At 29.1% G+C, this 10,986-nt stretch overlaps 2 protein-coding genes across 3 annotated transcripts; one reads left to right on the top strand and one right to left on the bottom strand.

Moving 5' to 3' along the window:
* The first annotated feature begins 615 nt into the window (after positions 1-615).
* Positions 616-1,962, top strand: LOC129908933 (ribosome biogenesis regulatory protein homolog). The gene is made up of 4 exons (XM_055985774.1): positions 616-863; positions 931-1,183; positions 1,247-1,740; positions 1,803-1,962. Exons 1-4 carry the CDS (start codon positions 715-717, stop codon positions 1,960-1,962), a joined length of 1,056 nt encoding a protein of 351 aa, XP_055841749.1. The 5' UTR covers positions 616-714.
* Positions 1,963-2,072: 110 nt separating this feature from the next.
* LOC129908934 (glutaminyl-peptide cyclotransferase) lies at positions 2,073-8,038 on the bottom strand. 2 transcript variants are annotated; one of them, XM_055985776.1, is made up of 6 exons: positions 7,674-8,038; positions 4,553-4,680; positions 4,194-4,479; positions 4,000-4,143; positions 2,306-2,513; positions 2,073-2,248 (listed from the first exon to the last, which is right to left on the bottom strand). In XM_055985776.1, exons 1-6 carry the CDS (start codon positions 7,752-7,754, stop codon positions 2,073-2,075), a joined length of 1,023 nt encoding a protein of 340 aa, XP_055841751.1. In that variant the 5' UTR covers positions 7,755-8,038. The 2 variants fall into 2 exon arrangements, with proteins under 2 accessions (XP_055841751.1, XP_055841752.1); XM_055985777.1 differs by having other exon boundaries at positions 7,677-8,036.
* Between the last annotated feature and the right edge of the window lie 2,948 nt (positions 8,039-10,986).

Genomic DNA, 10,986 nt, shown 5'->3' with positions numbered 1-10,986 from the left:
GCGACTACAGAAAAGCTGCTTTCCATGTTTTTCATTTAAAAATAATGTTGGCAGCTTTTTTTGGGAGAGCCTTTAAATCCATTTTTTTTTGTTTAATAGCCGTTTTTTATTATCACTTGATCCATATAGATCATTACTTAAAATGTATTACAACAACTACATGAGATCTTGCTTTTCATCAGGATCACGAATCGTGATCTTGCTTTTCATCAGGATCACGAATCGAAATCTTGCAAGATCTCATGTAGTTGTTGTAATACATTTTAAGTAATGATCTATATGGATCAAGTGATAATAAAAAACGGCTAATATCCGATACAATTGCCCTCCCTCCCTAACCAACGCGTTTTTGTAGTCACGGCAATATCGCCTTCAGCTGTGATATTTTAACTATACAGCGTCTTATGAGAAAGCCTTTAAAAAAGAACGCTGTCTTGTCATTTTTCATAGAAAAAACGCGTCTTTGTCGCTGCTACAAAAACGCATTCACACCCTATTCTCCACTTTGAATGCGTTCATTTCTTAGTTTCAAATTCCCACCACCATGTGACGCAATTTTCTGAAAATGTCATTTTTGACGTGTAAACAAAGCACGTGTGTTCCATTCCATTTTCCCACAACTAAAAGAAAAATATATTTTACACGCTCGCAAAAAAGTTGTATGTGAATTAATTTTTTTTTAAACAAAAAGAAAATATATTTAACAATATAAAAATGGATATTGTTAAAGAAGTTTTAGAAAAACAACAACGTGAATTAGATAAATACAAACCGATAAGTGTTGAAAAGCATTTAGAAGTTCGTCTAGATGTTGGAATGATGTTATGTACCGATCCAAATGATTTGGATGAAGATGAATTAAAGTGAGATTTAATTTTTTAATAAAAGACTTTTTATAATATTAATGTTAAATACTTGTTGTTTATTTAGAAATAATAAAGAAAATTATTTAAAAGATCTCACAAGAGACAACACACAACTTTTAATAAATGCAATTTGGGAACTTCCAACCGAGCGTGTTGACGAGTGCATTGTTGCCAAGCTACCGGCACCTACAACAGTTCTACCCCGTCTCCGCAAGCCTCCAGGTCCAAAACCACTCACCAAATGGGAGAAGTTTGCCAAGGAAAAGGGTATCAAGAAGAAAAAGAAGGACAAGAAAGTCTTTGATGAAGTTTTGGATGTAAGTTTGTCTATTTTTTTGTTTATCCGCCTTCCCTTGTCTTAGTTTAGTTGCCTCTTTTAGAAATGGGTACCAACATACGGTTACAGAAAAGCTGATGCAGAAAAACAAAAAGATTGGGTTTTGGAAGTACCCAAAAATGTCGATCCCGAATCTGATATGTTCCAGAAAAAGATTGATTTGCGTAGTGAAAAGGTAGCCAAAAATGAAATTCAGCGAATGAAGAATATTGTTCGTGCTAGGAAACAAGAAGTACCACGTTCTGGTTATTTAGGTGCCGAAGCAGCTTCTTCGAGTCAATTGTTGACCGCAGTCACTGTGGCCAAATCATCAACAGCTTCAGTTGGTAAATTCCAAGATAAACTACCCAAAGAGAAGGAAGCCCGTGGTATTGGTGTCAAGGAGTTGATTCCTGGTGCTAAGCGAAAGGCTTCACATTTGAGTGATGTACCTGAAAAAGAAGCCAATTTGGATCTTATTAAGAGTGTTCTTAATAAGAAGCCCAAGTTTGATGTTGAAAAGGCAATTTCGTTACAAAAAAGCGAAGCTAGAGCTGAGTAAGTTTAAAGAGAAACATATTTCCAAACAAAGTGTGTTAATAATTTATTTGTCTTTTTAGAAGGAACAATCAAGAAGGAGAAGAAGGTGGTCGAAAAGGTGGTAACAAAAAAAGGAAAGGAGGCGGCAAGGGTAGTCGTAAGGCTTCGAAAAAACCGAAAGGTGGTCAAGGACAAAGGGCGCCGGGCAAAAAGACATCAGTGGGCAGAAAGAGACGTTAAATATTTAAGATACAAATACAAATCTTTTGTTTTAATAACTAACATAAGTTGTAAAAAATATAAAATAACAAAAAACATTTCACACAAAAAAAAAACATTATTGTCTTGTCTTAAACTCCTCTGTAATTTACATTCTCTGTGTGCCTGTTGAGGTATTCGTAAACAAAAACTCGTAGAATTTTATTAAAATTACGAATAGATGGCCAATGAAGATTCTCAGCATTATCATCTGCAGTATGCCATTGTTTTGGGAATGGCGTTGAGATTAAATGAAGAATTGGAACATCTGTAATTAGTTTTTAATTAGTCAAGAGTTTTGTTGAAAACTAGAAAAGATTCATACTTTGTTGTAAAAATGGACGATGATCATCATCAACATAACCAGATGCATATTTTCTCATAAACATCAAATTATGACCTTCTAATTGTTTTTGTTTATTCAACGATTGTTCGATTGCACTCAATGAACTGTGAAGATTTGCTGTGTTTGGATAGAAATTGAAGAATTTTGAATTTGCAGCACCAACCAGATCCAAGAGCACAAGAACTTCCTGAAAATAAAAAAAAAAAAATCAAGTGAATACATAATAATTTAAATTTTTGTATATCAATTTGAAAGAAGGGAAATGTTCTTTGTTATCCAGACAAAAAAAAGTTTGTCTTCTTGAAAATGAGCAGTAGGTATCATAAAAAAAGGCCATAAATAATCTTTTATTCTAAAGCATTTGTTTTGTATTGGCAAATTAAATTGGTTGATTTGAGTTTTTATTTTGAAGAATGAATGAACCGATAGAAGTCAATAAACCTTTAAGAATCAATAACTATTTTCTTGTATTCAGCTCAAAAACTCATACATGCTACATTTAGTATGTACTTTATTTTATAGGTCACGACTCACGAGAAGGTACCTAGTAATTTTTCTTGATAGCTAAGTTGCCGACTTAATGAAGGTGTTAAATAAGAAATCGGTTAAGAGTTGTGACTTAACAGCAACATGCCGTATGGAGAAGAAATAAAAAAATGCACTGTGTGTGTGAGAACTTATTTCAAGCTGAGGCGACAGAAAATTAATGATAGATTTCATGAACCTATTTATGTACCTATATGTAAACTTTCGATTTATTATTAAATAAAAAGCTCATCATTGGAAAAATTATATGTCTGTTTGAATAGTATGGTAATTTGTTTTCATTTACATTTACACACACAATAAAGGTGTTGAATGAAGAAAAAATAAATTTATATTTAAATGTTGAAAAAAATTTAGCTTATTTTTTTTTTCAAAAACTTCTATTAAAAAAAGTCCTTTGAAAAGAAATAAATATACGCAGGTCCTTTTTTTTTGTATAAACTGTAATACCTACATTTTGATATTTTCTTTTCTGAATTCAACTAACCAAAAGCCAAAAAAATTTTGAAAAATAAATCCATATTTTACTAAAAAAAAACATTAAAAATTTTTTTAAAAGGCGTATTTTTAAAATTCTGAGTTTGACGACCGTTTTTTTTCAAAAACACTTTATTACATTTATTTAAGATTTTAATTTAGATTTTACAAAAAAGGAAAAAGCTTCTAGCTTTTTAAAAATGTATATTTAAAAATTGTAGGTGTTGCCGTTGTATTCAATTTTTTTTTGTGATTGAAGTGTATTTGTGAGAGAATTGCATCGCTTAAACGGAGGAATTTAGCAAAATTTTCGAAAACAAACTTTTTTGTTCACAAGAATCTTCAATTAAATTAAAAAAAAAAAAAAAATACGGCAAAAGCGACAATTTTTAGCCTGTGAGGTTAAATTTTTTTTTAATTGCCGACGTTTAAAAAAAAAGATCATCAAAATCGGAGCCATTTTTAGAGCTTTAGTTACTCCACTATAAGTAGTCATTAGGTACCTAATCTTATTTGTTTTTGTTTCAAATTTAAAAGGAAAAAGATGTAGATACTTAGTATTAGAAAAAAGATAGATATTCTTTTGAAAATATACGAGAACAAATTTTTATAAAGATTTATCTTGAATGATCACATTTTTTTGTACTTACAATTTTATCAATATTACGAATTTGCTGATTGCTCCGCAACATCGAAGTTGATTCACTCAGTTTTCTCGCTAAATGTCTCGAGCCATAGATGGAATCTTGTTCGTTCCAATCTTGAAATGCTTCTTCACCATCGAAAAATACTAACTGAAATTTTTTTTGTTGTAATACATATTAAATAATAAATAAGAAATTACCATCAATCCAACATCTTTTCGTCCTTTTACATTTTTACTTAAATAGGGAGAAATTGTTTTTACAACATTCATCATTATTGCACATGGAACAGCTGAATCTATGGCGCCAACAAAATTTGGTATATCACTAAAATATTTACTATCATAGTGGCAGGCCAGAGTAAGAAATGCATCTGCATCCGAATTGTATGTTGCTATTATATTATAAAATGTTAAATTTCCAAATATTGGAACATTTGCATTGAACTTATCGATTTCAGTATTAAATCCTAAGGATTGCATTTCTCTGAAAAGAATATTCAAATCAATTGAGTAATCATGATAAATATTTATTAAGTTAAGTAACAACAATATTTTACTTTGTAATATATTCCCGAACTGCAGTATGGCCAGGACTGCCCACTACTCTCGGAACTAAAACTTGAGATAGTACCTCATTGAGATGGGAATTATCATCAGGATAACTAAGCTGGAATGAGTTTGTTGACTAAGGAAGAAAAGAAAATTTTATTGTAAAGGAATGACGCAAATTAAATGCATAAGATTATTGAATTTAAAGCTTCTGTTATTTGTACATATATAAAAAAAAAAACAAAAAATAATTTAATTCTGGGATTTTTTCTGACGTAACTACAATTAAAGTTTATTTTGCGGTTGAAGAATACATTTCATGCAATTTAACATTTTCGCTGAATTTGTTTCAAACAAATAGTAATTATTCGTGTCTAATTTGTGATAAAGGTCATGTAGAGTAAGGTTTGGATTAGTGAAAAGAGCAATTCGGTGTAAAAATCAAACATTATATTGCTCTCTTAGAAACTACGAAATGAAAGGAAAAATTGTGTAAGCAAACAAAATTCCTTTGAAATGATAATCATATTTAATTTTATCACCATCAAATGTTTCAAAAACTTTTTAAATGAATTTGATTCCAGTAAATCGGAAAAAAGGGTTTATTGATAGAAAATGTGCAGACTATAATTTAAAAATTTTCAAAGTGGTTTGAGAATAGTTTTTGAAAAAAAATTTTTGTTTGTAGTAGAATAAATAATAGCTGCGTTCCTTTGGAAATATTTATCTACTGCTTAGTACTTAAAACTGCTTTGAACTACTTTTACAGTATAGCAAAAGTAGTTCAAAGTAGTTTTAAGTACTAAGCAGTAGATAAATATTTCCAAAGGAACGCAGCTAATAATTTTTAATTACAACTTACAATCAACCAAGTTTGTAACAGATGGTTCGCAATATGTAATACCATACATTTCTTCCCTCAAAAAGTTAGAAATCATAGAGGTGGGTGGTGGGAAATTTCCAGGTCCGAATCATAAAAAATTCAATTTCGCTTTAAGATAAAAATTTTATGCTCAAATGTTCGCTATATCTATCATTTATCTCTTCAAAATGTAGGGGTCTAGTCTAGAACTGGTATCAATTTGAAAGATGCATTGTTATATTAAGGTTTAGGTCTTAAACAAATTAAATTGGTAGGTATTTTTTTTTTTTTTTGATAAAAGTTTAAAAATTAACATAATCCGGATAGTTATTTGTTCCTACACTCAGAGAAAATCGTTGGTAATTTCAACAATTTTATACTAAGTCCCAATATTCAATAACATATATTTAATTTAAGAAGGCAAAGTGTTAAAAGCAAATATTTCCGTTCTCATTTAAAGAATAAAATGGTAAACCAACAATTTATTTATTTTAAAACCAAAAGTATTAACAAAAAAGTTGTTGTAATAGTAAAATATTTTTGAAGCAAGAATTGTAGTCCTTAAAGTAGGGTTTCCAGAACATCTCTTTTAAAGAGAACATGTTCTCTTTTTCAACTCTGATCTTTTTTACACTCTCTTTTTTCATAATATTCTTTTTTGTTCTCTATTTTTCAAATGTCCTCTTTTTAGTATCTTTTTTTTATTTTCGTCCATAGTTTTTCAAGATTGTTACGATTATCTGTCTTGTTGTTTCAACTCTCAAACTCTGCTCACTCACAGTTAAGGTAAAGTGTTCATCGCATTTAAATTCAAAAGAGGTGTTCTGTTTTTCGTTTTCGATCTACATATTTTATAATTTCTTTTTCTATACGGATCTCCAGTTTAATTGCCTTTTAGCTCGATTTTTGTATCTAAGTAATTTTTAACAATTTGTTAAAAAGCTGACTTGTGCAGTTATTCCAAAGTTTACTTTTCTAGAGAAGTTAAACATCCATTCAAAAGATTTACAATAACTGAGAATATGGACGCGTTCTTCTTTGAAAAGATTTGATCATTTTTCTCGTAATTCCTGTGTCCCAGATCCACTACTTTTAAGTAACTCTTTAGGAAAAATAAATTTGTTCTGCTTATGTGACGTTAGCTTTTGCTTTTTCTTATCAATTGCTCTATTTTTTGTTCTTTGTTTTTTTTTTTCTTGTAAGTCCTCTTTTTTTAAAGGTTCTAGAGTAAAATGTTCTCTTTTTTTATTAAGGTCCCAAATGGACACCCTACTTTAAAGTTATTCAAGAATGGATTGTTAAGCAAACAAAAATGTTTTTTTCTCTGAGTGTAGTAGGTATTGTCCAGAAAAATCCCGCAAAATTGATATTTTGTTCCAGTAAACTCAAAACGTTTAGTTTATTTTTTTTTTAAATAAAAACACCTTTTCGTGATGAAACAATTGTTTGGAATTTTGTACCTACATGGTTGATAGAACAAAAAAAAATTCATTTTAGCAGGTTGTTTTTCTACAGACAAAATAAAGAGGGAATCCCCCAACCCCTTACTGACGTAGGTACATAATCATTAATCATACATCTAAAACAAAAATTTATTATTATCAACGATTTACGAATGCATTTACATTTCTATAAATATTAGTATATTACTTCCGCATTTAGATTATTCAAAATCAACTTCATAATCATTTAGTTTTTATTAGAACATTTCTTTTCAACGTGAGATACTGCAGGAAATCAAAGTACCTACAGATTAAAAATAACAAAGCTTGATATTCTCAAGCAGGTGTTTCATAACTTGCAATCACCACAAATGACTTATTTATAATAGATTAACAATTCAACATTAAATTATTAACAGAAAAAATAATACCGGATTTACACATTGTAATATTTATAATCACTTAATGTTTTTATATTTACTTAAAATTCATTTTAATATCCCAAAATATTCCCACAAAAAAAATAAACAATTATTTTGCTATTAAATCAAAAAGGTTTATCTATTAAACTTTGACTTTCAAATTGCTGTTTTTTTTTGGTGAAGTCACTTTCAAAGCCTTGTAAAAAAACTTTCAGACTTTATTATCGCTTCCAATAGTATGACAAATCACAAACATCAATTATTTGGTTCAACAAAAAAGAAACAAATAATACCAACTTATCACCAAATGTGTGCAATAACAAAAGTCGTTGCTGTTGTTGTTTTTTTGTTCTTCTGTTTTATTTATGCAAATTATATGATTTGTAAAAATGTATGCGTGTACCACCTGAGCATCTGAGTAGGAGGAGCAGTAGATTCCCGCGAAGGCCAACAACGTAAACAGCCAACTTGTTGATGTTTTCATTTCAGATTTTGTTGCTATTTCAGATTTTTCCGAAAAAATCCACAAGGAAATTAGACACAAAAAACTAAAAGTTAGCTGAAGATGGGTGCTTCTTATATTCAAATAAACATGTAATCAAACAAGACAAATTAAAACTAAAAAAAAATCCAATCTTAAAATATTCTGGTCAATGGAACGGTATACGCGGACGGATAAAACAGAACAGGGACAAAGTGAGAGAGAGAGTGTGAGCTGAACAACCAACTACCGGAAAATATTGCCACTAACTGATTGAACTATGAAAATCATCATTCTTCAATGTGGCTTACGGTCAAGACTCAGTCAAAGCGATTCGTTACTTAACCACAAGCCCACATAAGAGCTTAACCATGACGCAGGCATTCAGCTCTCACAATGAAACTGAAAGTCAATGTGCGGTTGCAAAAGCTTTTCCATTATATTGCCGGTACCCAAGTGATGATGTGAAGTACAAAATTCAACGTAGTCAAAGACATTCTTGGGGTTTCTGTGAGGAGGTGTGACTCACTTCACATTTTCTCGAATGCAAAGAATGACCCCATCTACGTAGATTATGTAAATTATCTTGGGAAGGGGTTGATTTTTAGGGTGGTTTTTTTGTGTCGAATAATAGTTTCACATCGCGACCTTTGTGTAAAGCTACTTGTTTGAAATAAATTTCTCATTATTTTTAAATACATTCACCCACATTCAAAAATAAATAGTTCTAGAAATGAATTTTCATAAATATGTACTTTGAATAGAGATAAGGATATGTTTTGGTTTTGGGTTAATGTTTGATGCTTCCCAAAAATATGTAACGTTTGTTTAGGATATAATAGTCACAGTAATTTTATTGAGTCATTTAAAAATAATTTGTTCGATATGTTCACTATGGCGTATGTTTTTTTTTAAATTTAATTATTTTATTAATAGAAAGATAAAATTCAATTATTTTCATTTTTTTAAATTTTGGATTCATAGAGAGGGAATCTCCTTAAGAATCAAAAGTAAAGTATCTGCCATACAACTTGAATGAGAAAAATGGTATTTATATAAAAAACACATTAATGCGACTTTGACAAAAAATTGATTTATGTAATGTTTCAAACAAGAGCTGTGGATGATTGTTTTTATTAGCGTTGAAACAAAAGCAGGATTTCACTTTGTTATTGTATTGTTACTTATCTGGTAACGGTAAAAATAAAACACGGCTAAGATCCGTGAAGAAGAAATGAAAAATATATGTTTTTGGACTGTTCTTAAAGCTACCTACCACAAAACACTTTTTTTTTATATTTAACTTCCTTGTGAACTTTAAATTTTTCAAAAAAATTTTTGATTGTAAGAAAAAATTAAAATTTTCAGCTCCGCAATCATTTTTGTATAAATTTAAAGCAAATGTACTAAATTTTTAAAAATACTTATGTAATTATTTAAAAAACAAAAAAAATAATTTTCAACATTATTTATTACAATTATGTACTTATTTTAAATAATGTTATATATCATGGGAGAAAATGCTTCAGATAATTAATGCACTGCTTATATGTGTCAATGTGCCATTAAGGCAAAAAATGCATTCAACCGTTTTTAATGTCATAATATTTTTTTATTATGAAGCGGTATTTAATTATTTAATCCACTATCAAAGATTAAATCTGCAGTTGTGAATATTTGTTTGTATATCAAGGGCACAATGCAGCGCATGTTGTTAACATAACTGCAGCGTTGCCGACACATTCAAATATAAATAAGCCTCACCTAATCTGGAAAATATTACACCTTTTTAAATGAAAATATGCCTCGCTTAAAGTTTCTTTGTTCATGTTTAAAATTTTAAAACAAAAAAACTCAGGACTTATTAAGATCATTTCTTTTTCATACGAATAATAATAATAATAATTTTTATATCATATTATGTCTGTACTTTTTTTAAATATTATCGTTCACTACGGTGTATACACACTTTTTTGTTGACATTTTTTAATGGCTTTCTTTATTTTTTAATACAATTTTGAGTTTTCAATACTTGTCTAGCTTAATGTTTATAGTGGTCTTTTGTTAGTTATATGTAATGGTTTTTAATTTTAATCAATTTAAATCAATTAAAATTAACGGATTTTCAACAAGTTCCTAAAGTTATGCAGTAAGTTATATTATTCAGTGCTTAAGCTTAATAAGCAGACATGTAATTATAAGCTTTGTCAATTTCCAGAATAGCTTTAAGTATTTAAGGCACACATCGAATGCATACCTTATATAAACACATTTAAGATGTTAAAGATGCATATGTCTTCTTTAAGAATAAATGCTTTTTCGTATACCCAAAACTGGATAAAAGACGTATTTTTTCAATTGTTTTCTTAAGTTTTAAGAAAAAGTATATGGTGTTTTGATGTGATTTAAATTTCCTAAAAAATATCATTATTTGTCGAAAAGAAACAATAATAATAATAAAAAGTTTATAATTTAAGAGAAGCGTCCTCTCGGTTACTTAACTAATAAAGGTAAAATGGGTCAAAGGAGAGATTTCTTTTTACTGAAAATTATGAAAAATTGTGGATTTTGGCTGAAAAATATTTTTTGCTCATTTCGTGTACATAAAAAAGTGGCTTCGTCATGCCTCCTACAACCAAGGATGGACTACTTTTCCAAAAATTATGTCATTTATACGGAATTTGTAACTAAAAAAGTTTAGCAAAAACGACTAACGATTTTTATTAAACTTTGTCCAAATAACCAGAACTGCTGTTTTACCAAAAAATACAAATATCGGAAACTATGGAGCTTTTTCGATTAAAAATCATTAGATTTAAAAAAATAAAATGCACGACTGGGGTCGCACGTACTTGCTCTTGCAGTTCAAAGCACTTTTATGTTAGTCTACTTATAGATTTTAAAAGCTGGCTCTAAATTTAAAAAAAATTGATATTGGGGAAGAGTTTTTTTCATTTAACAAAATTTTACCCTAAATGTAAAATTTTGTTAAATGAAAAAAATTTTTTTGTTATTTGACTTTTTTGAGAAAAAATAAAAATGCAGTTTTATTGCCACTGCTTTAAATATTACGTATACAAAGTTTAAACAAAATCGTTAGAGCCGTTTTCGAGAAATTCGCAATATCGTATTTTTTTGTATGGGAAGTATACGTTCTAAACGAGATATAAAAAAACAAAAAAAAAACCAACTTTCAGAATTCCATAAAAATCATCTGTACCAAATTTGAAGAAAA

The sequence above is a fragment of the Episyrphus balteatus genome, chromosome 2 (genome assembly GCF_945859705.1).
Source record: "Episyrphus balteatus chromosome 2, idEpiBalt1.1, whole genome shotgun sequence".
Classification (NCBI taxonomy): Eukaryota; Metazoa; Arthropoda; class Insecta; order Diptera; family Syrphidae; genus Episyrphus; species Episyrphus balteatus.
This window is presented reverse-complemented; position numbering and strand designations above follow the sequence as displayed.

Coding starts and splice junctions, on each gene's coding strand:
- LOC129908933 (XM_055985774.1), top strand. CDS start 715: ATGGATATTGTTAAAGAAGTTTTAGAAAAACAACAACGTGAATTAGAT. Junction 864..930: donor TTGGATGAAGATGAATTAAA/GTGAGATTTAAT, acceptor TTGTTTATTTAG/AAATAATAAAGAAAATTATT. Junction 1,741..1,802: donor AAAAGCGAAGCTAGAGCTGA/GTAAGTTTAAAG, acceptor TTGTCTTTTTAG/AAGGAACAATCAAGAAGGAG.
- LOC129908934 (XM_055985776.1), bottom strand. CDS start 7,754: ATGAAAACATCAACAAGTTGGCTGTTTACGTTGTTGGCCTTCGCGGGA. Junction 4,144..4,193: donor GAAAAGATGTTGGATTGATG/GTAATTTCTTAT, acceptor AAAAAATTTCAG/TTAGTATTTTTCGATGGTGA. Junction 2,514..3,999: donor TTCGTAATATTGATAAAATT/GTAAGTACAAAA, acceptor TTTTATTTTCAG/GAAGTTCTTGTGCTCTTGGA.